Source organism: Ambystoma mexicanum, chromosome 2p, assembly GCF_040938575.1.
Source record: "Ambystoma mexicanum isolate Mex_15411 chromosome 2p, UKY_AmexF1_1, whole genome shotgun sequence".
NCBI lineage: Eukaryota > Metazoa > Chordata > Amphibia > Caudata > Ambystomatidae > Ambystoma > Ambystoma mexicanum.
Window position 1 is genome coordinate 1,154,095,200 of NC_090923.1, and position 26,958 is coordinate 1,154,122,157.

The following is a 26,958-nucleotide window of genomic DNA, read 5'->3' on the forward strand; positions in this document are numbered from 1 at the left end:
ATCGCTATACATTTATAGCATTTACAAGTTATTTAGCAGCGTTTTTGTGTACAGGTACAGAAATAGAGCAGTCATACAAAAATAGCAATAGCATTAAAGGTATCAGTGCAGTAAGGCGTGCGTAAGTGTCATATATATATTGGATTCTGTACGACGTCAATGTGCAAGCTCATGCGGTGAGAGTCCTACTCAGAGGTCAAGGGACCGCAGCCATGACTTTGCATCATTCTTAAAGGTTTGGAAGGACAGAGTAGCTCTCTTAGTCGGGCATTGAGTTCCAAAGTTGGGATGCTATGACTGGGAAACCAGTCCCTCCTGGTTGTTTGAGTTTAAATTTTGCGATCCTAAGGCTGTTGGTTTGCACCATTCTGATGGGGCGTTCTGAAGTATGTCTGGTGAATCTCTCCACTAGGTATTTGGGAGCCATGTTGGTGAGACATTTGAAGATGAGGTTTAACGATCTAAACTTGATTCCGTCTTTTATGGCAAACCAGTTTGTGGAACGCCTAGTGTGGGAGATGTGGTGTGTTTTAGGGATGCCTAAAGCAGTTCTCAGAGCGTTATTTTGGAGGATTTGCAATTTACTGCTGTAGTGTTTGCTCGTACTCAGATAGCGAGCATTGATATAGTTCAGCTTTGAAAGGATGAGGCACATGCTATCGTAATGCAGCTTTCAGTGGAGTGAATGGTTTGCATGCATATATCAGTTTGTATGTGTAACTGGTGGCAGAGGCCAAGTAAAAGCCTAAGGTTTTTACCTCCTTGGAGACTTTGATATTTAGTCCATCAATGATGAAGGAGTTGTAATGGTAAGAAAGTTTTTTTCAGTCTGTTGGTTGACCCAATGAGTAAGAGCTTGGTCTTATCATTGAGGCAAAGGATGTGTGTGGCCCTCCAGGTTTGTATTATCAGGTAGATTTTCTTGATCAGAGCTACATCTATGTCATAGTCTTCTTGGATAGGGATAAGAATCGGAGTGTCGTCAGCATAGTTGGTATATGAGACACCCAGCATATCAAGTATATCAAAGCGAGGCTTTGTAAATATATTGTACATGGTTGGAGAGGCGCATGATCCCAGCGACACTCTCACAGATCTCACAGATCTAGGAAAGATTTGACCCAAGTAGTGGCTTCCTTCGAGAAGTGGGCAGTAGATTTAAGATGGTTGCACAGGACTTTATGGTTTACTTGGTCAAACGCAGCGGATAGGTCCAAAAGGAGCAGGATAGAAACTTCTCCTTTGTCCTTGCGTTCCTCCATTTGGTTCTTTATGTAGATGAGGGCAGTCTCAGTCCCGTGTCTTGGTCTAAAGCACGATTGACAGGTACCTAGTAGGTTGTTGGTCTCCAGATAAGATTGAATCTGGAAGTAAGCAGCCTTATCTAGGATTTGAAGGAGAAACGGTACAGTTGTTTTGTGGGAACAGAGCACGTTTCGAAGGACAAGTTAATTAGAGTAGTAAGGAATAGAGTTAGATCCTCGGCTGCTTCTTTAATTATAGGTGCTGGGCAGGAGTTCCCTAGGAATCTGGACGGTTTGAGTGAAGTGATGATCTTTTCCACATCTGTTATAGAGATGGGTTTGAATTTAAAATGGTTGCTCGGTTTAGTTTGTTTAGTGGCGACTTCCTAAAGTATAGTATCTTGTGCCATTAGTACATTCTTGTGGAGCAGGTTTTTTTTTCTTACAATTTTCTCTTGGAGCATGGATATTTTGTTGCAGAGGGCGTTTTGGATGTTAGTACACCAAGTTTGATTTTGATGCACATTTCGTTTGGAATGACAAGGGATTCTAGTTCTCTTAGGATAGAGAAGAGTTCCCTTGTACTAAAGTTAGCTTTTTTAATCCTTTCGTTACGGGTGTCTTTTTTTGTTTGCATGATTTCCTTTTTATAACTGTCTGCAAGAGTAGTCAGATGTTTCTTATTCTGCTTGGATGGGTTTTTTTCCATTGAGCTTCTGCATGTCTTTTTTCATTGCATAGGGCTTTCAGGCTTGGAGTAAACCAAGAGTTCAAGTGAGCTTGGGGTTTCTCTTTGCTGAGTTTAAGCAGTGCAATAGAATCAATAGATAGGTTGATAGTGGTATTGAACAGGTCAACAAGAGCGGTAGGGTCTGTGGGGAGGTCAGCCGTGTTGGTGATGGGTTAGATGAGGGGCAGGATGTTGTTGACTGTTAAGTTCCATTTATTTCTTGTTCGGGCTAGTGGGGCCATGGATTTGGCCGAGTTGATTTGTGGGTCATCTTGTATGGAGAACGAGATCAAGTGGTGAGCTGTCCATGCACAAGGTTTGATTGCAGTTATGGAGGTTTTACAGTACATATCTGCAATCCAATCCAAGGTGCAGCCTTTTGAATGCGTGGGGGCATTACTTCTGAGGGTAAGGCCCGCTTTGGTGATTGTATTTGCTAGAGTAGTTTCGTTGGCATTGTTAGGGTCGTTCAAGCCTAAGTTGAAGTCCCCGAGTATTATAGTTTTTGACCCTGGTTTGGTATTGGTATTAAGTAAGGCAGTTAGGTCTTCTTCAAATGATGCAATCGGACCAGGTCTATGAACAAGGTGCATTGTGATAGTACGTGAGACTGATAGGGGTAGGTTGACTGAAAAGAGTTCAACAGAGAGTAGTGGCAAGTGCTGTATGACTCTCAACCCCAAGTTAGATTTAGTGATGAAGGCAATGCCCCCACATCTAGATGTTTCTCTATCTAACCTGAGGATGGTGTAATTCTCAGGGACAGCTAGACATAGGGCCGGGCCAGCTGCTGGGTGGAGCCAGGTCTCTGTGACGGCTAAGAAGCGTAACTGATTGGTCGTGATGATATCAGCAATATCAATGGCATGTGTCACTAAAGATCTGGCATTGATAAGCGCTCCTTTTATTTCGTGGGGTTTCTTATCTAGATTCTTGTCTGGGCCGTTGAGGAGGAGGGAGGAAACGCTGGGCTCAACAGTGGGTTTAAGTTTAGTATTCTTTTTGTGCGGCTTGAGGGGAGTCTGATTATTGTATATGGTGGCGATAGATGAGGATTTGGTAAATCTAGAGCCTAATCTTAGATTTCTCAGGCTAGTAATGCTAGGTTGGTTTTGTTTAGGTCTATTTGCGAATCATTGGCTCCATTGGTCTGGCGTTATTGAGTCAGGTAGGGATTTGGTTGTCCCTTAGACCAAAGGTATTTGATCCTGTATGGGAAAGAGGTGGCAGGAAGTACATGGGACTGATTTGGTTGGAGTGCGGTAGATTGTGATAGTCTGGTAACATTCGCACCGGTAGGGTAGCAGATCGGAGCTTCGGTTAATGACAATTAAGAGTCTTGGCACACGGATGTGCCCCAGGGGCCCTTCCGGCCTGGACAGGCACAGACAGGCTTAGCCTTGTACTCAGGTGTCTTAGACGGAAGGTGCCCGGCCAGCGCCTTCCGGTTACTCTGGCGGGCTATGTGGACGCCTACAGCGGTTGCTAAGCAACCAGTATCTACAAAAGAGCGTAAGAGTTATGGCGGCCATATTGACCTGGTTTGCAGGTAGAATTCGGATTGGCCGGCTCCTCGTGGCTTATGGCGACTAGGGGAGCCCCAGACTCCGTGTGGCTGGGGAAATGATCAGGCAATTATTACAAATGTGCTGCTGGAGGCACGGACGTCTCGTGTGCAGGATTGCACTCTGCGTGGCTGCAGATCGACAGTGTGCTGGAAAGGAGCTGCTCCTGCAGCTACCACGGTAAGGGCTCCTGCCCTGTTGGAATAGTGTAAGGTTTGTAATTCCCTTATGGAGGTTTTCACAATCTCTTTGTGCGCTCCCACTGGGACGATGAAGCCGTTTCCTGGACTCTCCAGCACCATCCTTTTGTGGAACTGGCCTGGGAACTGTATCACAAGATGGTTTACGGTTTTCTCCCTTTATTTATAGTTTACCGTCTCGTAACTTCCCAGCCCCCTCACGGACAGTTTCAATTACCTTCTACTGGGGAAATCTTCACCAGTTTCACCAGGGGGTCGTGGGTTCACTCTTCCTATTTCAACTTCTTCCTTTACTAGTACTTTGTGTCTTGCCTCTCTCCAGCTTAAGTTGTTGTGGACCGCCTCGGCGTAGCAGTCAAATGCCTCGGTCCCACCATAACAGGTTACGCCTCCTCTACGGTTGCTCACCCTCTCCTGATGGTCACCTATGCGATTCTGCTGTAGGCTATGGTAGGTGGTCTCGGCACAGTTGTCAAAACAAACTGTCCACCCAGGTCGCGCCACCACCTCTCAGTCTCTGCAGGTTTTTTATGATGCCGGTTCCCAACCTACTCGCAAAACGCTCGCGGGCATCCCGCTTTTCCTCTTCTCAGCCTTGGAGACAAGCCTCAATGCAGTCTCCCGAAGCCCTGCGTCAGCTCTCCAGGTTTCGATGTGACCTCCTCGGTGGCCAGGTTCTCCTTCTGGCTGTATCACCGCTTCCAGCTTGCCAGAACTGCACAGGCCGTTGCCGGATGGGTCTTTGCTGTTAGTTTAAATAGCAGGGACAGCCCCAGCGTAACATTCGTCCAATTGACCGCAGCTGTTCCAGCCTTCGTCCTGCACGAATGTAGCATTTTTAAGCGCTTCTTCTCAGTACCTATGCCATCAAGAGGGTTCGATATATTACAATAACACATGGTTTCGGAGCTCTTCCGTTGATGAGATTTGGGCGTTTTCATCAGCCTACATGGTGGGGTTTTACAGGGGTGGTGCCTCCCAATTACATCCTTATCCCCAGGAGAGGAGTCCCTCTCCATGAGATGCTCCCGCATGTTAGCACCCCAAGCAGGACTATAGATTGGCGGCCTCACCTCCCCAGCCTCATGGAAAGAGATTCTCCCCTGTGGAGAAGTGACGTGATCTGTAGGATTGTTATACACCCCATTAGACAAGAAAGCCCATTTTTGGGAGGGTTTTCAGAACCACTACTGGTGTAGGTCTGAGAAGAAAATATTAGTGGACCGCCAATGCTTTACCACAAAAATCTCTCACTTGTTAATGAGGACGAGCAGTAAGGCTTAGACTAAGAAGATCAGCATCCTGGTGTAAAGGGCAGTTAACCTGCACAAGAGTTTATCAAGCAATAAATTGTCCACCAAAGTAAGTACAAAATACACTTATTTATCAACACAGATGCATTAAGTGAAAATACTAAAAATGTAAACAAAAAAATTTAGACACATATCCAATGACAGTTAGGTGTCCAAAACGAAACACATACCACACTTTAGAATGCACAATTTAAAGGTAAGAATTGTTCCAATTAAAGCTAAAGTGGACGTTGTGGTGGGGGGATGTTACCCAAATCATCATAGACCTTATGATGTATAAGGCACTAACAATCCAAAGTAGCTAAATTTAAAAAGTCGGTCCATGACCTAAGAACAACTGTTGCACAAAGTTGAATGTAGGAAAGACAGTTTTAGCTACTTACCGGGGAGTTTAAAAAGTCATTCAATATTCTCGCGTAAGAAATAAAGAGATGTGCAATGTGATACTCAGTAATTTAGTCAGTGACCCGATTCATATGCTTTTATAAGCATATGGAGGTTTCCTGCAAAGGGTTCAGCTACCACTTCCTGTCATCCAGGGGTAACTAAGACAGAATTCCCAAGTACAGGTGCCACTAGAAAATGCAAAACAAAGGTAGCTGCTTATACGACATAACACTGCAAGGTTAGTAAATGGGGAAAAAAGAGTGTCTTCAAAAGGTGGTATGTAAACCAGTCCCTCATACCTCAACCAGCAATAAAAATGACCCTACCTATGTCAGGGCCATTGGGGACAATTGCCATCACTGTAGGTTTTGACATTGGAGTTCTAGGCATTGCAGGTACAGCTCGTTTTACTGAGCAACCTAATGGTTCTGGAGCTCGCCAGGCTTGACTCAAGCTGAATAAGATGAAAAAAATCAATGTTCACTCCCGCAAAGTTGGAGGACCCACATGACACCACAGATGTGATGAGAAGTTGAAGTGAGCCTGCTTAGCGGTGTTATGCCAGAGTTCTATTTTGGGGGCTCCGTCAGATGCCTCCATACCTCCAACTAGTCCCGTCTCCTAAGCATTGTGACCTTTTTCTACGACTTAGGTTGAACCTACTGCCGACACGCAAACTTCTTGGCCAAATTAAACAATTGGGAGAGCTACCGAATACTTGTTGAATCTGCCATGAAATTCAGCAAGTTGAAACGTTACACCATACATTGATGAAACGCGAAGCCCTAACACAAATAAGTTGTAAATACATCAAACTATCCCTATTCTTACCCCAGGAGAACAATGGAATTCGATACTATTGGGTGAGGAAAAGAACAGGATCTTTGCAGTACTCCAGTTTTGGCCAGAATTTTACAGCCAAGTAGCGTTATATTGGGGAAAAAAGGGAGAGAAGGAGGAAGGGAAAAAGGAAAGAAAAACATTCATACTGTTGCCTGTTGACCAGATGATGGATTGGAAACTCATGTCTAGCTTTTATGCTCATCACTTTCTACTTTTCCCCTCTCTTTCTTTTTGGCCCTGCTGGACTTCCAAGGTAGTTTCACTGTAGTTATTTTTCTCTTCATACACATTTGATGATCATCACCTTTACTTTCCTGCTTTTCTTTTTCTTTATCTTTACCTCTTGTTATTTGGAGGATTTTGCTTTCTATGAATGTACTGTGAAAGGTTTGTAACAAGCCAGCCACTTTTGCCCTTGTCGGTTCATTGACTTCTTTGGTGGACAGAGGTACCTCTCCCGAGGTTCCACTGCCATTACACCCCATTAGACCTTACTTAAGGTGTATGGTATTGGGTCAACCCTAAGGTTGTCAGAACCGCAGGTGCCGGCAAGCAATTTCGAATCTATTTTTCATGTTGGAAAAATTGTGTTTCCCTTTTTCAACCATCCCCTAGAATGCCCTCCACATAGACTAGGTTTGGGTTGTGTCTTTTCTTTAGGACACTGTGCAGGCTCTCTGATTCTCCTCATACTCTTATTTTATGCTCGGTGCTCACCTCGGGTAGAGGGCCCATCTATAGCCATTGGGGCAGAAGAGTCCTTTTAGAGACTGTTTTTATATATCTGTGGTATCTTTTAATACTCATTATTATATGTGTACTTATTTGAACTGATAGGTTAAATGTGTGACTTTAGTAAATTATATATTTTTCAGTATATCAGTGTAGGGTATTTTGTATTCGCTCGGGTGATAACTTGGGCTGCCGGGCCGTTATCCCCGTTCCAGCCAATGGAACGGGAGATTAACGCCATATTCTAAACCTTCCAACCATCACCTCTTTGTTTTGCTTTAGCCTTAAGGACTTAGCAGTGCCCCAGAAATTGAATTAAGCAAGGGAGTGTGGCCTAAAGGACTTTACCTGGGGAATTCATGTCAGGATGGCAAAACAGTCAGCAGATATGATGGGGCTCCAATTGAGAGGGATGGGAAAGCTGCAAAAATAAAAATCTTTCCAAACACTAGTCGTGCACGATTAATCGCTTAGGAAATGGAGAACATTGAGGGCACCCAGAGCTTAAGAAACATCACGCATCTCAGGTGGAAACATCAAAGAGTTACATCCTACATTAAGTCCCAAGGATGGGTTTATCCAGGAAAACGAAAATATTTAGGGACCCTTGCCTGAAGTATGGTTTAGGACTTTCAACCTCACCCAATACACATTGCATTTGCTTTAGATTTCACAGTTCTCTACTCAGATTCATGGCCCCAGAATAGCCCTCACCGCCCCCCAACACACCCACACACATTACATAGAAATCACTCTTCTGCATTGGGGGAAAAAACAATGAACCAGTTACCTGTTCGTTCTTCTTGCTGGATGGGAGGCAATCTGCTGGCCCCTGAAGCTGAACGCCAAGTCTATCTGGCTCCTGCCACAGGAAAGAGATAGAGCTGATGAACACTAAGCAAGAGGTTGAGGAGCTAATGGCAAAGCGGTCCATAACCAAATGGCACAATGAACTATACCAAATGTTTCAAAAGGTTTGGGAAACGTCCCCAAAACACAAGCTTTATAACTTGCATTCCAAGACTAGAATACCAGATTTTTAGTGCCCTCTATGCCAAATGTCAGGCAGCATCTACACTAAAAGAAAGATAGAATAGCAGAGCTTCCCATTTACCTGCTTGAAGGTGAATTTTTCAGTGTGAGTGAAGCGAGATCCCTTTGTCAGGGTATCTTCTCCGCTAGCAACAAAGGACTTCAGCATATCAACAAGGTCCACAGAAGAGCCTGGAGTCTGCTGGGCCGCACTCAAACGCTGCGAGCACTGACGGAGCTGCTCCTGCACCCGCTTCTGCAGCCGCTGGCGTTTCCGTGAACGATACTCCTGCAAGAGAGCAAATTGTGACCACAGGACACAGGCAACATTACATGGAGTGCTGAAGGCTAGACATGGTAAAAGAGAACTAAGGAAGAATGGAAGCACTTCACACTGGTGGCAGCGTGGAAGGGCAGGTCTGAAAAGTCATGGGAGTACAGAAGGCTGCAGAGTGGGCAGAGAACACCTGTGACCGTATGGAGGAGCAACAGATGGGAAGAGAGCGGGAAGTAGCAAAGAAGAGGAAAAAATTACAGATGGAAGGTAGAACAAGGATAGGAAGCAAGGAGGGTGAGTAGGTGACATAAAAGAGGGTGAGTCAGAAAAAGAAACGGGTGTGCAAGACAATGTGACAGGACAAAGGAGAGAATAGGATGAGTGAAGGAGAACACAGAAAGGGTCAGAGGCACAGGTGAAAGCAATGGAGAGCAGCACAAGGGAAGAGAAGGAAAGAGATGTGTGTATAATATACTGGTGAAAGAAATGGTAGGAGTAGTTATGTAGAAATGTGCAGTCCCAGGAATTGTTGGTCATAAGGTGGGACACATACACTGGCACTGTCCTACCAGGAAAGATCATATGTCTCAGCCAATGTTGACAAAAGTGAGCCAAAACGTGACATCAGGAAGTTACTAACCTACACAACCGTTTACACTGTGATAAAGGCCATCCCTGAATACCACCAGGGATCAGCAATTGCTGAAAAAGTTAGAACATTTCTCTGCAATTCACCATTAAAAGTTTACTGCATATTTCCAATTTGTTTGCATGTCCGGTCAGTACATGATGCAGCAGTAAAAATGTGCAATATAATTTTCTTTTACAGTAAAAAAAAAAAAAAAAGAAAAAGAAAAGGCCTGTTCTGTTGAAACGGACCTTACCATGCTCCTCTGTCTCTGGTATTTCACACATTACAGAGAGCAAACTTTCTACAAACCGAGCGTCCAGGAAAGCAAATATCACTGGAGATCATTTGAATTAACCCATGAATAACACAAAGGAAACCGCTTATGACTGCACTAGGAAGCCAGAGGTCCTCTCTGTGCTAGTTTGATTTATTATCCTATACAGTGCAATTATAACAAGCACATCTGAGTGGCTCTGTCCGATTTACACCTCTGGCAAAACTAATTGTAAATGCTGCTTTCCATGTCTATGCACGGTGGTCAGCATTGTGAGAAGGCTAGTACCGTGGCCTTGCCAAGAGGGGTGGGATCCCCTTTCATTCGGGGGTAGGAGGCCTACCAGGGAGAAATACAGAGCCAAACTTTCCGCTGTGGAGGGTGGCACTTGAGAGGGCCCTAGTTCCTACCCCGCCATACCAGTATGTTTTTGTGCAGTATAATCTTGTCTCGCGCCATGCCTCCTAAACCCATGCGTGCCAATCTTTATCTTTGTTCTAAAGACAACGAGCCAGACACGAGAAGCAGGGAGAACCAGATGTGTGACAGCACACCAGCACCTCACATCAACAGAGCCTGTAGGCCTGAGCAACATCCAGACAGAGAGAGAGCAGCGCAGGTCTGCTTCACAACACCAGTGGATGCTCGACTGGCAACACAGACTACACCCTAGATCATTAGGGACATTATAAGGGAATAGTAACCCCAATACGAGCCATACAGATCTGGGGAAACACCATCCACATGCACCTAATCCGAACTGCCACTTGGTGAACAACGAGCCACCACTGCAGGATCACCACAGACCACTTTGGAGCAAGGGGGCAGGGCTTAGGCTGCTGTTTAGCAACTTTGCTATCTGTAACACCTCCCGGAAGGGGGAGACGGGCCGTATTGTGCAGGGCAAGTAGACCAATGGAAGCAGGCAGGGCATTAGAAAAGGGGAAACAGAAAGCAAGAGGGTGTGCGTTCTTTTGGTCTGTCACATCCTCCCCTGATCTCACCCAGAGACCAGCAGAAGGAAAGAAGTGCAGTGTGGAGAACAATTCTGAATCAGGTGAGGGAGTGGCAGTGCAGAGGAGGGAGTGGCAGTGCAGGAGGAGGAGAGTGGCGGTGCAGGAGGAGGAGAGTGGCGGTGCAGGAGGAGGAGAGTGGCGGTGCAGAGGAGGAGAGTGGCGGTGCAGAGGAGGAGAGTGGCGGTGCAGAGGAGGAGAGTGGCGGTGCAGAGGAGGAGAGTGGCGGTGCAGAGGAGGAGAGTGGCGGTGCAGAGGAGGAGAGTGGCGGTGCAGAGGAGGAGAGTGGCGGTGCAGAGGAGGAGAGTGGCGGTGCAGAGGAGGAGAGTGGCGGTGCAGAGGAGGAGAGTGGCGGTGCAGAGGAGGAGAGTGGCGGTGCAGAGGAGGAGAGTGGCGGTGCAGAGGAGGAGAGTGGCGGTGCAGAGGAGGAGAGTGGCGGTGCAGAGGAGGAGAGTGGCGGTGCAGAGGAGGAGAGTGGCGGTGCAGAGGAGGAGAGTGGCGGTGCAGAGGAGGAGAGTGGCGGTGCAGAGGAGGAGAGTGGCGGTGCAGAGGAGGAGAGTGGCGGTGCAGAGGAGGAGAGTGGCGGTGCAGAGGAGGAGAGTGGCGGTGCAGAGGAGGAGAGTGGCGGTGCAGAGGAGGAGAGTGGCGGTGCAGAGGAGGAGAGTGGCGGTGCAGAGGAGGAGAGTGGCGGTGCAGAGGAGGAGAGTGGCGGTGCAGAGGAGGAGAGTGGCGGTGCAGAGGTGGGAGTAGTAGCGTCATGGAGAAGGTAATAACATCAAAGGCTTGGAGTCTTTCTTGTGCCATCTTTGACAGCATATACATGGATTCCTATGAAATCCACCTGTATTCTGCAACTGTAAAAAGCATGCAGATTCCATAGGAATCCATAGAATCTCTCATGTTTGTGATCACACTGATTAAATACTGTGCATAAAATATTTTATGCACGGTTTTAAACATGCCTCAATGCTCCAATCGCAAGTATGTCAACCTGAGCCACACTGACTATTCCCAATTAGGGTAGTACGCATATGTGGTTGGTTGTTGCATTATTAGGAACGTTTTCTCTCTTTTAGAAACATTCCCTCCATTTTTATGGACCCCTTTTATTTTGTACTCTGTCCTGACTTTTACACTGCACATTTGCTCATTGTTATGGGGAAACTGACCAGTCCTTAGGGCTGTCAGTACTGGGAAACTGTTTTTTCCTTTGCTTTATACAGGTTATCTATTTTTTGGTTATTGTTTTATCAATGCACAATGAATCTTACAATGCAGTGCAGGGGGCGTGGCCTGAGCTCATGCAGCGAAGCTGTGATTGTATAGAACTCCCACTGCGATCCTTTTTACAATCCTTGCCGCGGTGGCTAACACTGTTCGATGTTGCAGTTGGAAACACCTTTCAGTCGAGGAAGCTGGTGCCCACCCTTCTATCCTTGTTCCGACAACAATGGAGCCATATATTCAGAGAATTTCGCTTGAGGCCGGAGCCTAGTGCGACCTAAGATGGACCACCGCAGCGACCTGGCGACATCTCCTATACACTTAATGGGTACAGCTGGGCCGTGCCGTTTGCATTGGGTGGGCTTTTCAAATTGCATTTATGTTTACAACTGTGTCGTATCATTTATGACGGATATTTACATCTCTTTGTTTTGATAAGTTGTATTGGGCGTTTTATAATTTTTGTATTATTCAAGTTTTTAATGATTTACAAAAGTATGTTTTTTACAAATTGTAAAGATGCTTGCATCAAACATAATTTTAATAAAAAAAATAATAATAATTGGGTGGACCTTCCCGAGCCCCTTCACACAAGCAGACTACATAGCGGGACTGTCGGCTGCCACTGCCAACCCGGGGAACTCTGCTGCCTGGTTACCGCCAGGTATGTGGGCAGGAAGACACGCCCCGTTCTCGCCTATGCCGACGAACAAGAGGCTCCTGCACTGGGCGCTGCTGCAGCGGTAACACCATCTGGCTGGGGCGTTAAAAGCTGCTTCGATCCAGACCGTTGAGATGCTGAGCAACCCTGCTGCAAAGCAAATGCCGCGGGAGGACCGCCTGGGCATAATTCGACACCAACCTTGCTACAGGTACACATACAACCATTGCTTGGGGGCCCCATTGATTTGCACCCTTTATTTATGCCCTTAGGCGGCCTGAAGACGCGACCTGACTGCTCATAAAGGGTAGACTTGTGCCATAAGCCGGCCTGTTGGGTGCCCCCCTGCCCCCATTGAAAGACCCGACTAGGTTTGGCTGGAAGTGGGGCTTCACCTGATTGCTAGGCTCCCCCCTCCATGAGAATATCGGTGTACAGAGCCACCATCAATGACCCATAGGGCGCCATCCACTGCTGGGTCTGCACCCATCTTATTGTCCTGGCACAGTTCCACACGGGCAAGCCTGGGCACAACGACTCGAGCAACAGCAATAAAACCCACGATATTGCGGCCTGTATCATGCCGAGATCCGGATCTGGTCTCCTGGACCGTGTAAGGAAGCACTATACTTGGGCCTGCTCACAAACTATCCTCATATCATGTTGCCTACTAAAAACAAGGGCAAGCCTACTATCTTGGAATCGTTTGCTAACCAAGGCAAGCACTGTACCGTCACTGTGGTAAAGAGCAATGATCAACTGCCGGCACATACACCACCACAGGACATGCATGAAAACCGGGTCTTAGCAGCGATTGCTGTGCTGCGGTCCTCCCTCGAGACCAAAATAGACTAAGTTAAAACCGACGTCCAGCTCCTCCAGAAGGATGTCACACAGCTAGCAGAGAGTCGCGTCTGCTGAATCCCTGCTTTGTGGACATTACGAAACACCTAGAAACCAAAGTCGAGGACCTGAAAAGACAGAATGCAACGCTGGAACTGCAGGTGGAGGATGCTGAGGGCAGGTCACGTAGAAATAATGTTCGGGTGCTCCGACTGCCGGAAGGCACTGAAGGGTCCGACCCGACTGCTTACATTGAAAACTTGCTCCTACACGAGATGGGGCCTGGCAAACTGTCACAGGGGTTTGCAGTCGAAGGAGCGCACCGGTCTCTCCAGAAGAGACTGCCACCTAGATCACATCCCAAGCCGGTGATAGCTAGGATCCTCAACTTTCATGACAGGGAGTGGTTTTGCATTTCTCCAGAGAAGGTGGCGAGATACTAAGGGGAAGCTCGAAAATAGCTATATACCCGGACTACGCACCAGCAGTACAGAGGGACAGGAACAAGTTTGGGCTTACAAAAGCAAGGCTTAGACAACTGGGACTTCAATACATGCTTATGTATCCTGCAAGACTAAAAGATAGTGTACAACAGCAAAGTCCAATTCTTTGACAGCCCTGAAACTGCTACTATGTGGAAGGAGCATAATAATTTGGCCAACAAGAGTAGCACTGATCCGTGACGAAAAATGCACCAAGTGGGCTCTCATATCCCTGCCTTGGGCTCCCTGCTGAAGGGATTCTTCTCTTGTTGATTGGAGACTCATGACTGAGTGGACCGACACTAAACACATTAGCTGTATCTGACACGTCTGTGGGGGTGAGGGGGTAGCTTTGAACACCTGGGAATTATTTTGGTTTCTCCAATTGCTGCAGCAACTATAGACCACCGCTGCACTGATGTCCTCCCAACCACAGTGGGGGCGAAATCTGATTGCCCACTGCTGGTCTTATTCACCCGCTCATGGTTGATACTGGGAGTCAGCCTGTTGCTGGATTCACCTCCTGGTAGCAAATGGCCCAGCCCAGCCTTAGGGGTACAGGACTTCCTGAGCGACATGGCGTTGTTGGGCATCATGTTGAGGATTTGTTGTTAATGTTGTTTTGTTGTTTAATCCATACAACTGGGCACACAGGGGTACCTGCCTGGCGGATTGGACGGGCACGGAGGTCACTGACTTGGGATGTCTCCAACGTTGTCATTCGCACTGGGAACCAGTGTTTTTGCATTCCTGCTTGGAGGGGTTAAGTTGGTGCGGGGAGATGGGGTTTTGTTACTGGGGAGATCCCAGGGCCACCAGGCGGGCTGTCCGTTATGTGACTTGACAATGGCTGCCATTAGAATATTGATCTGGAATGTGCAAGGCCTGGGCTCTTATCTCCGCAGGAAGAGGGTGACCTCCTACTTACAATGCAGGAGAATATCCATAGCGTTACTCCAAGAGACATCTGCTACCCGAGGAACAGAAGACGCTCCTGAATCGCTCGTGTGGGATGATACTCCAAGTTCGCTAGAGGGGTGCTTTCATGGATTGATGGGTCACAGCCTTTCCAGCTACTGGAAGTAGACGGACAAGGAGGGGAGATACATAATCATCAAGGGTTACTTGGAGCATAGAGAAATCTCTATTGTTAACTCCTACTTCCCAAACCACAAGATCCCACCACACGTACACACAATTTGTAGTCTTGTTGCCACCAGGTGCCAAGGCACTTTAATTGTGTCAGAGACATAACGCTAGATAGCTCCTCTTCCCCTCAACGGTGGGCCCTTCCCCGGCCACGTTAGCTTTGAACGCTACACTGATAGATCTCAACCTGGTAGACATCTGGAGGGAATTGCGCCCAGTCACTAGAGGCTACTCCTATTACTCGTCCCCTCACAGACTGCACACAAGCATCGACAATTTTTTTGTCGGATAGGGCCACCTTGCAGAACTCAGTAGTGCAGAATACATGTGCCATACAATATCGGGCCTTTCCCATTAGTGATTGAGTGAAATTTATTGAACCCTTGACCCCCCCATCCCGACATGACATGGCACATGCCCGTTGGGCGTTGATTGACACTGCTTTCAAGAGGTTGTTATCCAAATTCCTGACTGATTCTTTTGAAAGTAATGTCGAGTGTAGGCAGTTGGGGGATCATCTTGGAACCCATGAAGGTGGCGACTAGGGGTGAGGACATAACAAGTATGGGGGGCATCAGCCGGGTATGGTGAGAAGTTTTGGAGTCCACTAAATTATCAGAAGCCCGCTCCAGATGTCGGGACGCATGGGAAAGACTATGCAAGTTCGACTATGCCACTCGGATAGCTTGAGCCCATGTCGACGGGGATAAAGCCGTCAGACTGCTGGCATAGCTCTGCAGGCGTGGACACTGCAGGACCCCAACCACGCTGCTATACTATGAGTGTGGGGCTCCATGGAGGTCCCAGCTGGCGATTAATTATATCTTTGCCACTTATTACACACAGACAGGACAACCAGGTCTCCCTGGAGCACCTGTAAGAGGCTTTTTCACTGATCCGCCTTCCGAGGCTCACAGATGAGCAGGGGACCTCCCTGGACCAACCCATAACTATAGAAGAATTGAGCGGAGCAATTTGCTCTCTCTCCACTTGTAAAACACCAGGCACAGATGGGCTCCCGCCAGAGTTTTATAAAGCATACAGCCCTACCCTCGCCCCAATACTCCTAAAAATGTTTGAGGAGGCTTATGACAGGGGCATACTTCCAGCTAGCATGAGGGAAACTTTGGTGATACCCATTTCTAAACCTGGGAAACCCAAGGACAGGTACGACTCCTACAGGCATCTGGCTATGCTAATTTATGATGGGAAGGAACAAGTTACTTACCTGTAACTGTTGTTCTCCAGCATGGGTCTGGCATGGATTCACATGCTCATGAATATTCCCCGTCGTCGGTAAAGAAAAATCAGTATCAGTTTCGTTTCTGATCCGTCTTTCGTAGTAGTAACCAATCACTGATCTCTGCGTCATACTGACTACAGCCAATGACTGCCCTCTACCTAAGCCCCGCCTCTGGCAGCCATCTTCAGATTTGGTAGCACGTGAAGTGGCAGTATGACCAAGTGAAGAGCCGCAGAGGGGTAGGCGGGAGGGTTCGCATGTGAATCCATGCCAGACCCATGCTGGAGAACAACAGTTACAAGTAAGTAACTTGTTCCTTCTCCAGCATGGGGTCTGGCATGGATTCACATGCTCATGAATATAAGAATAAATAGCAGTACACACATGCACAACCACTGGGGGTGGCAAAAGGCTCAACATTAAGCAATACAAAAAACTCAACATTAAGCATCTCTTACCTCCTCGCCAGGCTCACCGTAAGCGAACAGGTTGCGCAGCACTGCTTGGCCGACCCTGGACTCCTCCCTGGAATCCCGATCGACGCAGTAGAATCTCGTGAAGGTGTGCGTCGACCTCCACGTAGCAGCCCTGCAGATGTCCAGCAGGGGCACACCAGATAAGAACCCGTAGTAGCAGCGATCGCTCTGGTCGAATGGGCTCTCGGAACGGCCTGGCAGCGGTCAGTTAGCCAACCAGTGGCAGTGCATGATGCAGCCGGAGAGCCATCTGGAAATAGAAGACTTCGAGAGAGCCTTCCCTTGATTCACAGGTCCAAAGTTTATGAACAGCTGTGATGTCCTCCGGAAACTCTTCGTGCGGTCCACGTAGAACTTCAGCGCCCTAGCCACATCCAGCGAGTGCAAAGTCCTCTCGGCCGGCGACGAAGGAGACGGGAAGAAAACCGGTAACACCAAGGGCTCGTTAAGATGGAAGTCCGACGGCAGCTTGGGCATAAAGGAGGGGTGCGTCCTAAGCACCACCCTCGAGGCATGGAAAGTCAAGTACGGTGCTTTGCAGGATAGGGCCTGGATCTCTCCCACTCGTCGTGCGGAGGTAATGGCCACCAGGAATGCAGTCTTCCACGACACAAACTTCATCGGTGCGGAGTGCATCGGCTCGAATGGGGGCCCCATGAGCCTGGTCAGCACCACGTTAAGTTCCCACGCCGGGGCTGGGGCCGGTGGCCTTCACCGGCGGGAACGACTGGAACAGTCCTTTCATAAACTCTTACCAGACGATGGGACCACAGGGACGTCCGTTCTGTGGTTCTGGTATATCTGGAGATCGCCGCCAGATGAATCTTAATGGAGGCATGGGCTAGCCCAGCCTTTGCCAGCGATAGCAGGTACGGCAGCACTTGAGGGGCCGTAATCCGTAGGGGGTTGATCTTCTGTGCTCGGCACCAGATAGAGAACCTCTTCCACTTATGACCGTAGCATTTGAGAGACGAGGACGCCCTGGCCTTTGCAAGAACCTCTCTGCAATCGGCCGGTATATCGTAGCCTCCAAACTCTAGTGCTGCAGGAGCAAAGCCTGCAGGTTCAGCGACGGCGGGTCGTGGTGGAAGATGGCGCCTCCTTCTCTGGCGAGAAGGTCCGCGTCTGCCGACAGCTTGATGGGAGGGGACGTTGACAAGTCCAGAAGGTCCGGGAACCAGATCTTGAGCTGGCTGATGAGTCGAAGCAGCAACGGCAACGGAGGGAACGCATACAGGTATAGGCCGTCCCAGGGGAACGAGAACGCATCGCCCATGCTTCTCGGCTGGGGAAACCTGATGGCGAACCTCTTGCACTTCGAGTTCGTCGCTGTTGCGAACAGGTCGATTTGAGGTTTGCCCCATCGTCGGAAGAGTTGAACCACCTGATCCTGGCGCAGTTCCCACTCGTGTCACACGCGCAGCTCCCTGCTGAGCGAGTCGGCGATGGTATTTCTTTCTCCTGCCAGGTGGAAGGGAACCAGGAACATTCCCTGGGCGACCGCCCAGTGCCACATATCCTGTGCCTCTTTGGATAGGGCTGGGGATCTGGTGCCTCCCTGCTTCCATATGTAAAACATTGTCGTGGTGTTGTCCGTGAAGATCCGCACCACCTTGCCCTTGAGCGACGGGAGGAACGATTTGAGAGCCCAGAACACGGCTCGGAGTTCCAGGACGTTGATGTGCAGGAGCCTCTCCTCCGGGAGCCAGAGGCCTCTTGCGTGGAGATCTCCGGTGTGGGCGCCCCAATCTTCCAGGGAGGCGTCCGTCGTCACCGTCTCCTGGTACGCCGGCCTCTGAAAGTCCTTGCCCGCTGCGAGGTGCGCTCGAACGCCCCACCACTGAATCGCCCGCCGGAACACCTCGTTGAGCGGGACCCTGTCTTCGAAGGTGCCCGTCACCTGCATCCAACGGGCGTCGAGAAATTCTTGAAGAGGGCGCATCCGTAGTCTGCAGAGGCGCACCAGGTAGATGCAAGAGGACATCATCCCCAGGAGGTACTTGATGGACCTAAACCTGGCCACGTCCGTGGCTAGCAGGCGCTGCACTTTGCCTAGAATGGTCTTCGTCCGTTCTTCCGACGGGGCTGCCAAGCGCCTCACTGTATCGAGCTTTGTTCCCAGAAACAGGGCCACCTGCGACGGCACCAGGTGGGACTTTGGGTAGTTTATGGCGAATCCCAGGTCTGTGAGTAGCTGGACGGTCCTCGCAGTGTGTTCGACGGCGAGTTCCCTCGTCCTTGAGCGGATGAGCCAGTCGTCCAGGTAGGGGTAGACGTGAATCCCCTGCAGGCGCAGCCGCGCCGCCACAGGTGCTAGGCACTTGGTAAAGACCCTGGGGGCCGACTTCAATCCGAACGGCAGTGCTCTGAATTGGTAGTGGCGTCCCTGGACGAAGAACCGGAGGAACTTTCGGTGACTTTTGAGGATGGGAACGTGGAAGTATGCATCCTCCAGGTCCAACGACGATAGAAAGTCGCCTTCCTCCAGCTGTCCCAGTACGTGCTGGAGGTTGACCATCCTGAACTTTTGTGACCTGATGTATTTGTTCAAACGACGAAGGTCCAGGATGGGGCGCCAGCCGCCTGTCTTCTTCCTGATGAGGAAGTACCTTGAGTACACCCCGGAGCCTCTTCGGGACAAGCTGGATGGCGTCTTTCCTGAGCATCGCCCGTACTTCCAACAGCAGTTGCGGGACGTGATTTTCCTTCCTGGCCACAGGTGGAACGTGAGGGCACTTCTTCAGGAATTCGATAAGTGTCCTCTTGCCAGGGTATCCAGCACCCAACGGTCGGTGGAGATGGACTTCCACACACCGACAAAATTCGTCAGCCGGCCTCCCACCGGGGTGCTTTGGTGGGGGCCAGAGACCACGGCCGGTTCAGTCCTGCTTGGTGGTGGTGGCCTTGTCGTCCGGTAGGAAGTCCAATATGGGGGCCAGCTTAAACCAGAGCTCCCTGTCGTAACGGGCCACGATCGCCAGAGCGTTGGCCGCTTTGATCGTCGTCGCCGACGACGAAGAAATGACCTGCCGCCCCATGGCGTCCAACTTCTTTCCCTCGCCGTCCGGCGGGGAATTCGACATCGAGGCTCCTGACCCCGCCGCTTTCTTCTTCGCCGCCGCCGAGACGACCGAGTCTGGTGTTGGCTGGGCACTGAGGCACAGGGGAGCAGTTTCGGGGACCCGGTACTTCTTCTCGTACCGGTCCCGTTTGGCTGGTGCTGTGGAGGGGTTCTTGAGAACCGACAGGCCCTCCTACCAGATGTCATCGATTAGAGGCACCGCAATGACAGTCTTCCTCTTGGCCTCCTGGCGCTGACAGAGGAAGCCTTCCTTTTTCTGCTCCTCCGGGCAGAGCTGGAACAATTCAGACGCCCTGGCGATCATGGCGTGGAATGAGCCAATCTCGTCGGGCGGCGAGGCCCGGGAGACGGGAGACCCGTTCCGTTGTCGTCGCCGTCGCCCTCAGAACCCGTCGTCGAGCCCATCGCACCGTCATCTCCCGACTCGTGGGAGGATGAGGAGGGAACTGTAGGCCTTACGGGGGCGAGCGGAGGAGAGGGTTGGGTCCTCCGTCGTTTGTTCCGAGGACTTCCCGACGGGCCAGGTTGCGGGTCCTCCGGCCTGGGCCGTGGGAATCTCATCCTTATCTCAGAGCATAAGGACTGGATCGCAGACAAAATGGCCGCCAAGCCATCCTGAGGCCTAGGTTCCGGCTGCGCCGGAAGGGAAGGCTGCTCTTCCTCGCCATCGTCTTCTTTCTCGGGCATCTCCCGAGGATCTTCCTTACGGGATCGAACCTTCTCGAATTGGACTTCGAGGTTCCTCACGGCCTCGGTCAGTTCCTCCTCCGAGGCGGACTCCGAGCTCGAGGAGGCTACCGTGCACCCCCTCGCTTCTTCCATCATGGTGGCCATGACGATGGGCTGAAAAGAGGATTCCCTCCTTGGCGGCAGGGAAACTCTAGTCCCAGAGGCAGTCTCCGCTGGCGGGGTCTCTGCCGGCTTGGCCAGAGTCGCCGTGATCACCTCGATAGAGGCCTTTGCCTGCTGGGTAGGGGCCTTCACCACCTTAGGTGTGTCCCGGGCCTTCTCCTTCTGGGGAGGGACGACACCTTGCTCCCCCTCTTCTGAGATCGGAAGGGGCTTCTCCCGAAGCTTACCCGGGGTCTCGGACTTCCTCTTCCCCGAACCGGAGCGTTGGCTCGTGGTTGACGGTGCCGGGGAAGGTGCGCCCTGCCTGGCGACCGAAGAGCCCGACCTTTCGGCGCTCCCGGAGCCAGCAGACTCGCGGCGCTTGGCCTGGTGTTGGGCCCCCGTCGCCGGGGCGCCCGCACAGGACTTAGAAGCCCGCTCGGACCCTTTCTTCTTCTTCTCACCCGTTGAGCCCTTCTCCAACCAGCTGGCGAGACGGGATCGACGGTCCCTCATGGTCCGCTCCGAAAAGTTCTTGCAGAACTGGCAGTCCTTCTCTACATGAGTCTTGTCCCCATGAAGACAGTAGAGGCATCGGGAATGTTCGTCTTCCTTAAACACATTCTGCAGCCCGCATTCAGGGCAGCTGCGAAACAGCTTGGGTCCGGGTGACAAACTTGCGTCCTGGGCCATCTCGAAGTAGGCCGCGAATCTCCTGGAATCCTCCAAGAAGTTGATTTGACGAAATCTTCACCCTTGAGGGGCGTAGGAAAATCCCGTAACGGGTAGCCGTTAACGGGAGTAGAAACGGTGGAGCTTGAGGCTCGATTAACCGGAAAAATGTGAAAATTCACCTGAAAAAGCGCAAAACATGCAGTAAAAGCTCGAGAGCTAAGCACGGGGACTCCCAACACTTGAACGTGCGGTAAAAATCTGAAGATGGCTGCCAGAGGCGGGGCTTAGGTAGAGGGCAGTCATTGGCTGTGGTCAGCATGACGCCGAGATCAGTGATTGGTTACTACTACGAAAGACAGATCAGAAACGAAACTGATACTGATTTTTCTTTACCGAGGATTCCCAGCCTGACGACGGGGAATATTCATGAGCATGTGAATCCATGCCAGACCCCATGCTGGAGAAGATACTTACACCCGTAAAGTCATCACTGCATTGGTACACACCGACCAACTTTGGTTTATGCCGGGCCGTAGTATGTCCCTGAAACTTCGCAGACTTCAACACATCATAGCCCAAATAAATCCCTCTGAGGAACACTATGCAGTGGCTTCTCTCTGGATGCCACAAATGCCTTTGACTCTGTCTATTGGGGATGGCTGCTTGCCTCACTGCAGAGTTTTGGTCTGGGGTAAAGCTTTATCCGCTGGGCGAGACTCCTGTACACTTCCCCAACAGCTCAGCTGAAGTCAGGCATATCTGACATATGGAATATACAGAGGTTGGTACGTCAGGGTTGCCCGCTCTCTCCTATGCTATATATATTAGCCATGTAACCCCTGGCTGCATTCTTACGCCAGGAGTACCTAGACACAGGTATTTTGATTGGCGGCTCAAAAACACCTTGTATCGCTTTATGCGGATGATGTCCTGCCTTTCCTATGTGAGCCACAACATAATCTCCCCATAATTTTAGATGTGCTAGACAGATTTGCATAGCTATCTGGGATCTGCTTCAGTAGGCAGAAATCCTGCCTCTTCCCCCCTGGGCGGTCTCCGAGGGGTGGATGCTAACAATTACCTGACCTGGAATTCCCTTGGGAAACTTTTACCTTTAGATACTTGGGGATTCAAATTACACATATGCCATGAAACGCCACAGTTAAAATGATTGTCCTCCCACGGTTCCTCTACAACTTCACAAATGTCCACTACTATTATAGAAGCAGCTTTCTTTCGCCTCCTTGAGTCCGATTAGAAATTTCCTTTGGGGCATAGGTCGACACAGTAGCCCTAGAAGTGCTGCATTCGCTCTATAGGGACGGGGGGTGTGGGGGGGTGTGCAAATGCCAAAACTCAAACTTTATTATGGGGTTGTTTCTATGTGGGGAGATATGTATGACATGAACAATTCAGGGAGATGGATAACTAAGCTTTGCAGTCTGGCCTGCCCAAGGGAGAGTTCCTAAGACACATGAAGGTAATGGGGGTGGCGAGTCGTAGATGGATAGAGTGGCCAGCTGAACCGGAGGAGACAGCTCTACTGGCATTGATGTATATGCTGGAAGACGGCTGGAGGCCTGTAGCTAGACTATATAGTTACTTATCGAGTGGTACTAGCTACAGGAACCCTGGCCTGAAATTGAGTTGGGAGGCAGATGCGGGCATTGAAATCACAGAGTGTGGAAACGTATGCTAAGCTTCCCTAGAAATGTGTCCCGGAATGCTAGGTTCACACTGCTCCAAATCAATGCGCTTCATCGAACATACATGACCCCTAATAGAGTAGCTAAATTTAACAAAGAAAGCAGCCGACCTGCCCCTGTTGCCTTCGGGATGAGGTGATCTAATCCATATGTTTTGGAAATGTGCTAAAATACAAGCTTTCTTGTCCCTTATTGAACAGGCCTGCAGGGCGGCTGGTGTAGTCAGACTCCCAATGTCCGTTAGAGTGCTTACTGGGGGCATACGCTAGGGAATGCAAACAAACACGTCATCAGATTTATGGGCCTAGCTTGCAGAACAGCGAATTGTCATGTCCTGGAAATCACTGAAAGGCCCATAGTACAAACGTTGTCTCCTTCACATTGAAACCTGATGTGAAGTAGAAACAAGAGCATGGGCTATGTCATTGCTAACCCACAATGACGTGCTGGTTGAATCTTTTGAGGCATGGAAATCACTGGTTTTCACCATGTTTCACCTGTCCGACGATAAGCCCCCTTGAACTACCTGGCTTAACCATCTCGCTAATTTATTTACGACTATAGACCCCTGTGGCCCCCTGAGCCCAGTGTTTGCTGCTGACCTGTTCTCCCTGCAGACTGCCCTATGACATCCACAATACAACACCATCCTTGGATTTAGTGAATTACCTCATATATTACTGAAATGCTAGTCTGTTTGTGTATGGAAAGTTTGTTATTTGATTTAGTTTATTATTATTGTCTTAATATCCCACCACAAAAAGCAATAAGGAAAAAGTGGCATAGAACCTAGCATGTCCACAATGTGCTCTTCTTGTCCTCACCCATCATACCTCAGCAGAGAGACGTGATGCAAGGCCTTGGCTCTTCCACTCGCTCTCCCACTCCTGAACACCGCTCAGCTCTGCCATGTTCAACTCCAGAAGGGATGCAGCCAGAAATGCCGGTTGTGAGGGCTGCGCCGACACAGGCAGCAGATACTTCTGGTAGAAATCTGTTAGCTCTGAGAGCAAGAAGAAGAGAAAAGGTTCAGAACAAGTACAGAGTTAACCAAGCATGCATTTGAGAGGTGGATTTCCTTTACCTCAGACCGCCTTACAAGGCAGACCAATCTCTAAATGGGAAATTACATGTGGTGCTCAATAGTTGCCAGACTGGACAGGAGCTTTCTCTGCCGGGCCTGCTGTGTGAGAGGCATTTGGTGGTGGTGCATGACAGAGCAGTACGTGATGGGAGTGGGGGTGGTCTGTTGTGTAAGTCTTTTACCTGGTGAGATCTTCTGGCCGGATGTGTCATTTTCTCTTACAAGTACGAGCGGCTGGGCATGGAAATGTTGCATTAGATATGAGCCCTAAAATAAAAAAAAGATTAGGTGACTGTTTTGGCATGAAAAGGGAGATTCAGATTTAAGCAGAGATTGACCCAACCTCAGCTACAATTAACTTCCTAACATGCCAAGACAAATAGATGTGCACTTGTTCGCCCCACTCTAAACTATAATGTAGAATGCCTTTTGGTGTGATCACAGTTATAGTGCCTTACAGGAACAACTCTGCAAAGAACTTGCCTGAGCTTGCTGAAGGGTGGGTGTCCTGCAGGAAGGTGGCACCCAGGGCAGGGAGAGCTGAGCCTTTACACTGGCAGCAATGGCTCTATGGAGGACTCCAGTTTTACCTGTACAGCGGACATAAGACACACGCATGGGTTTCACAATGGGCATCAAGTCTTTTCAGTGCTCAAAGAGATCCTAACATCTCCAATCTCACCGTAGTATGTCACACTATGAGCACCATACCAGTTCCTGTCCACCTTACACATCAGGGCAAGATAAAGACACCATGTGTCCACCAGGCCTTCTTTATGGTCATCCCCACACATCATGTGCTCCCATACGCTTGCAGTATTTTGATGGTTTGCTGTCCCTGGGCTGCCTACCTGCAGGCTGGTCTGGGTCTTCCGCAGCATCTCTGGGAAGCTTTTCTACAAGGAAGATGAGGAGTCTGCGAATTTCCGGCTCGCTGCTGTACAAAAATGTTTGGTAACCAAGCTCCCCCTGGTATCCCAGGTCCTGGGGAAACAAGAACACTGTATTCCAACGGGCACTCCAGCAGAATGGAATCACTTATGAGCTGTGGCCATATGAAATAATACAGAACCTACAAGACCAGCCATACCCCCATACCAAGAAAATGCAAAGCACAGTTCTGCCTGTGTGAGAGGTCACTTGACCATGCAGGAAATGTGCACATTAAGAATGATTTCTAGGACACGCTTGGCCTTCGTACAGGGTACATGAGGACTAGGGTAGTCGAGAAAAGCAATAACATGAGAAAATAAGAATAGCAGGAAGGGGCCTCTCCTTGGGGTGAAGAGCCAGAGGCCTACTGAAGTTGGAAGTCAAGGAGAGAAGAAACCAAGCAAGAAATAATAAAGGAAAGTGGAGCCCTCACCTGGCATGCCTGGGCAAGGCTCATTCCAATGCGGAATCGTGCAGACATACCAGGGGGCAAGACATGGCTGATACTGCCGCCAACGGATGGGTTGATCACGCGCAGACATTGCACCACAGATTCGACAATTAGCTCGGTGGTAAACTGACAGAGGCTGTCCACATCCTCTGGAACCTCCCTAGAGAGAAGAGAAGAGAAGAGAATGCAACGCGTCAGGGGTTATTCCTCCCGATTTGCAAAATTAACACAGTTGCTGAATAGGACACCAAAAATGATCATTATACTTTTTATTATATTTATAGTTGCTTGATAATGCACTAGCGACCCAACAAGTATCAAAGTGCAAATACATCTTGGTAGTGCATAGGACAATTAGAAGAGAAATGGCTTCATTTTCTTTCCATGCATGGCAAGATCCTGAAATGCCACCTCTCCCCAGAAAGGTCATATTCCAGTGGCTATCCGCCAAGACATATTATCTGCTGAGATCCCTATGATTAAAACATGAAACAGCTACAGTGCAAGGGATCCTAGAGTGTGATGAGCTGGTAAAGGAACACCATCTGAGGAGTTGCCTCAGGAACAGCGGGGGCACACCCGTAAAGAACTTTATGAACCAGGGTCAAGGATTTGAACATAATCCAAGCCTTCACTGAAGTGAAGTCTCCAGAGCACTGAAAATATGTGCTTATGACACAGGGTCTTTGTTATAATTTTCGCTGCAGCGTTCTGTAAGACTTAAAATATTACAGTAATCTAGCGTCTTACATCATTATATCTAGGCACTATATAATAACGACAAAATCCTTGTATTGTAAAAAAGTATTAATTTACTTCCATGTATTTAATACATTTGAACTAATATGTACCAATATAGCCTGGCCAAACCATGCTTCACACAGTGGAGTATCCTAATAGTACAGCTACTATCATGAGCTTCTTCAGGACCATATTCTTTCATGAGTTGGTTACATAATCCTTTCCAATTTATGGAATTGTTATCATACAAAAGGTAACAGTCATATGATCAAAATATTTCAATATTATCAAACAATCACAAATACATGAAACATGTAATCATAAAAACAAACAAAAAGAGAAAAAAATAACATTTTATAAACAAACTATTCGTACTACAAACACTCTTCATCTAGATGTTTGTGCATCCATTAATTATATCTATTACTTGCAATCTTTTCTTGCATACATGTGAATTTATTTGCTTATACCCAATGTATATATTATTAGTATATAAAAATATGAAAATGTCCTTGCATTATAAATTAAAATATTGATTCCGTGTGAGGAGACCATGTACCCAAGTTAAGTAATCCTTTCATTATAGTGTAAAGATAAAATGCATATTTACCTCATATGTTGTAGTATGTATTCCTATGTTTTAGAGTTGGGTGCATTTCTTTTAGAGAGATTTCCAAATCAAAGTGTACCTCTTCTGCATTATCCGCTGGTACAAGTGAAGTCTATATATTTTCAAACCATGTCTCTCTTGCATAGAGGGTTATGTATGAACCCGAAGCAAAATATAGAAACCACAAAAGAACCCAGGCACTCGTAAGAAAGTGCTACAATTTGCGTGCTGTTTTATTAGGTAATAGATTGCAATATCAAAACAAAAGATCGACAGCATAGTCAGTGACAAACTCCATACGTTCCGTCCATACCACCAACTTCCTCAGGCAAGTCTGTGGTATGGATTACGCATAAATACGATTATGTATGGATTACGTATGAATACGATTACAGCTCTGGCATTCTCTGGGAGGAGGAGTGTCATGAATGTAGAGTCATTAATGAATCATTGTCTTATAAAAACAAAATATGTTTACTTCAGTGTCTTGATAAATGGACAAATCACATGAGCATTCAAATGCATA

At 48.7% G+C, this 26,958-nt stretch overlaps 1 protein-coding gene across 3 annotated transcripts in view; it reads right to left on the minus strand.

Annotated features, from left to right (window-relative positions):
- Positions 1 to 26,958, minus strand: part of CCDC22 (coiled-coil domain containing 22) — a 942,388-nt gene that overhangs the window by 713,007 nt on the left and 202,423 nt on the right. For 2 of the 3 annotated variants that reach the window (XM_069645264.1, XM_069645265.1), the window contains 7 exons: positions 25,064 to 25,241; positions 24,549 to 24,681; positions 24,181 to 24,287; positions 23,880 to 23,964; positions 23,447 to 23,616; positions 8,129 to 8,335; positions 7,805 to 7,876 (listed from right to left, as the gene is read on the minus strand). In XM_069645264.1, coding sequence (XP_069501365.1) covers positions 7,805 to 7,876; positions 8,129 to 8,335; positions 23,447 to 23,616; positions 23,880 to 23,964; positions 24,181 to 24,287; positions 24,549 to 24,681; positions 25,064 to 25,241 — 952 coding nt within the window. The remainder of the gene's footprint in view (positions 1 to 7,804; positions 7,877 to 8,128; positions 8,336 to 23,446; positions 23,617 to 23,879; positions 23,965 to 24,180; positions 24,288 to 24,548; positions 24,682 to 25,063; positions 25,242 to 26,958) is intronic. The other variant, XM_069645266.1, reaches the window with a different exon arrangement.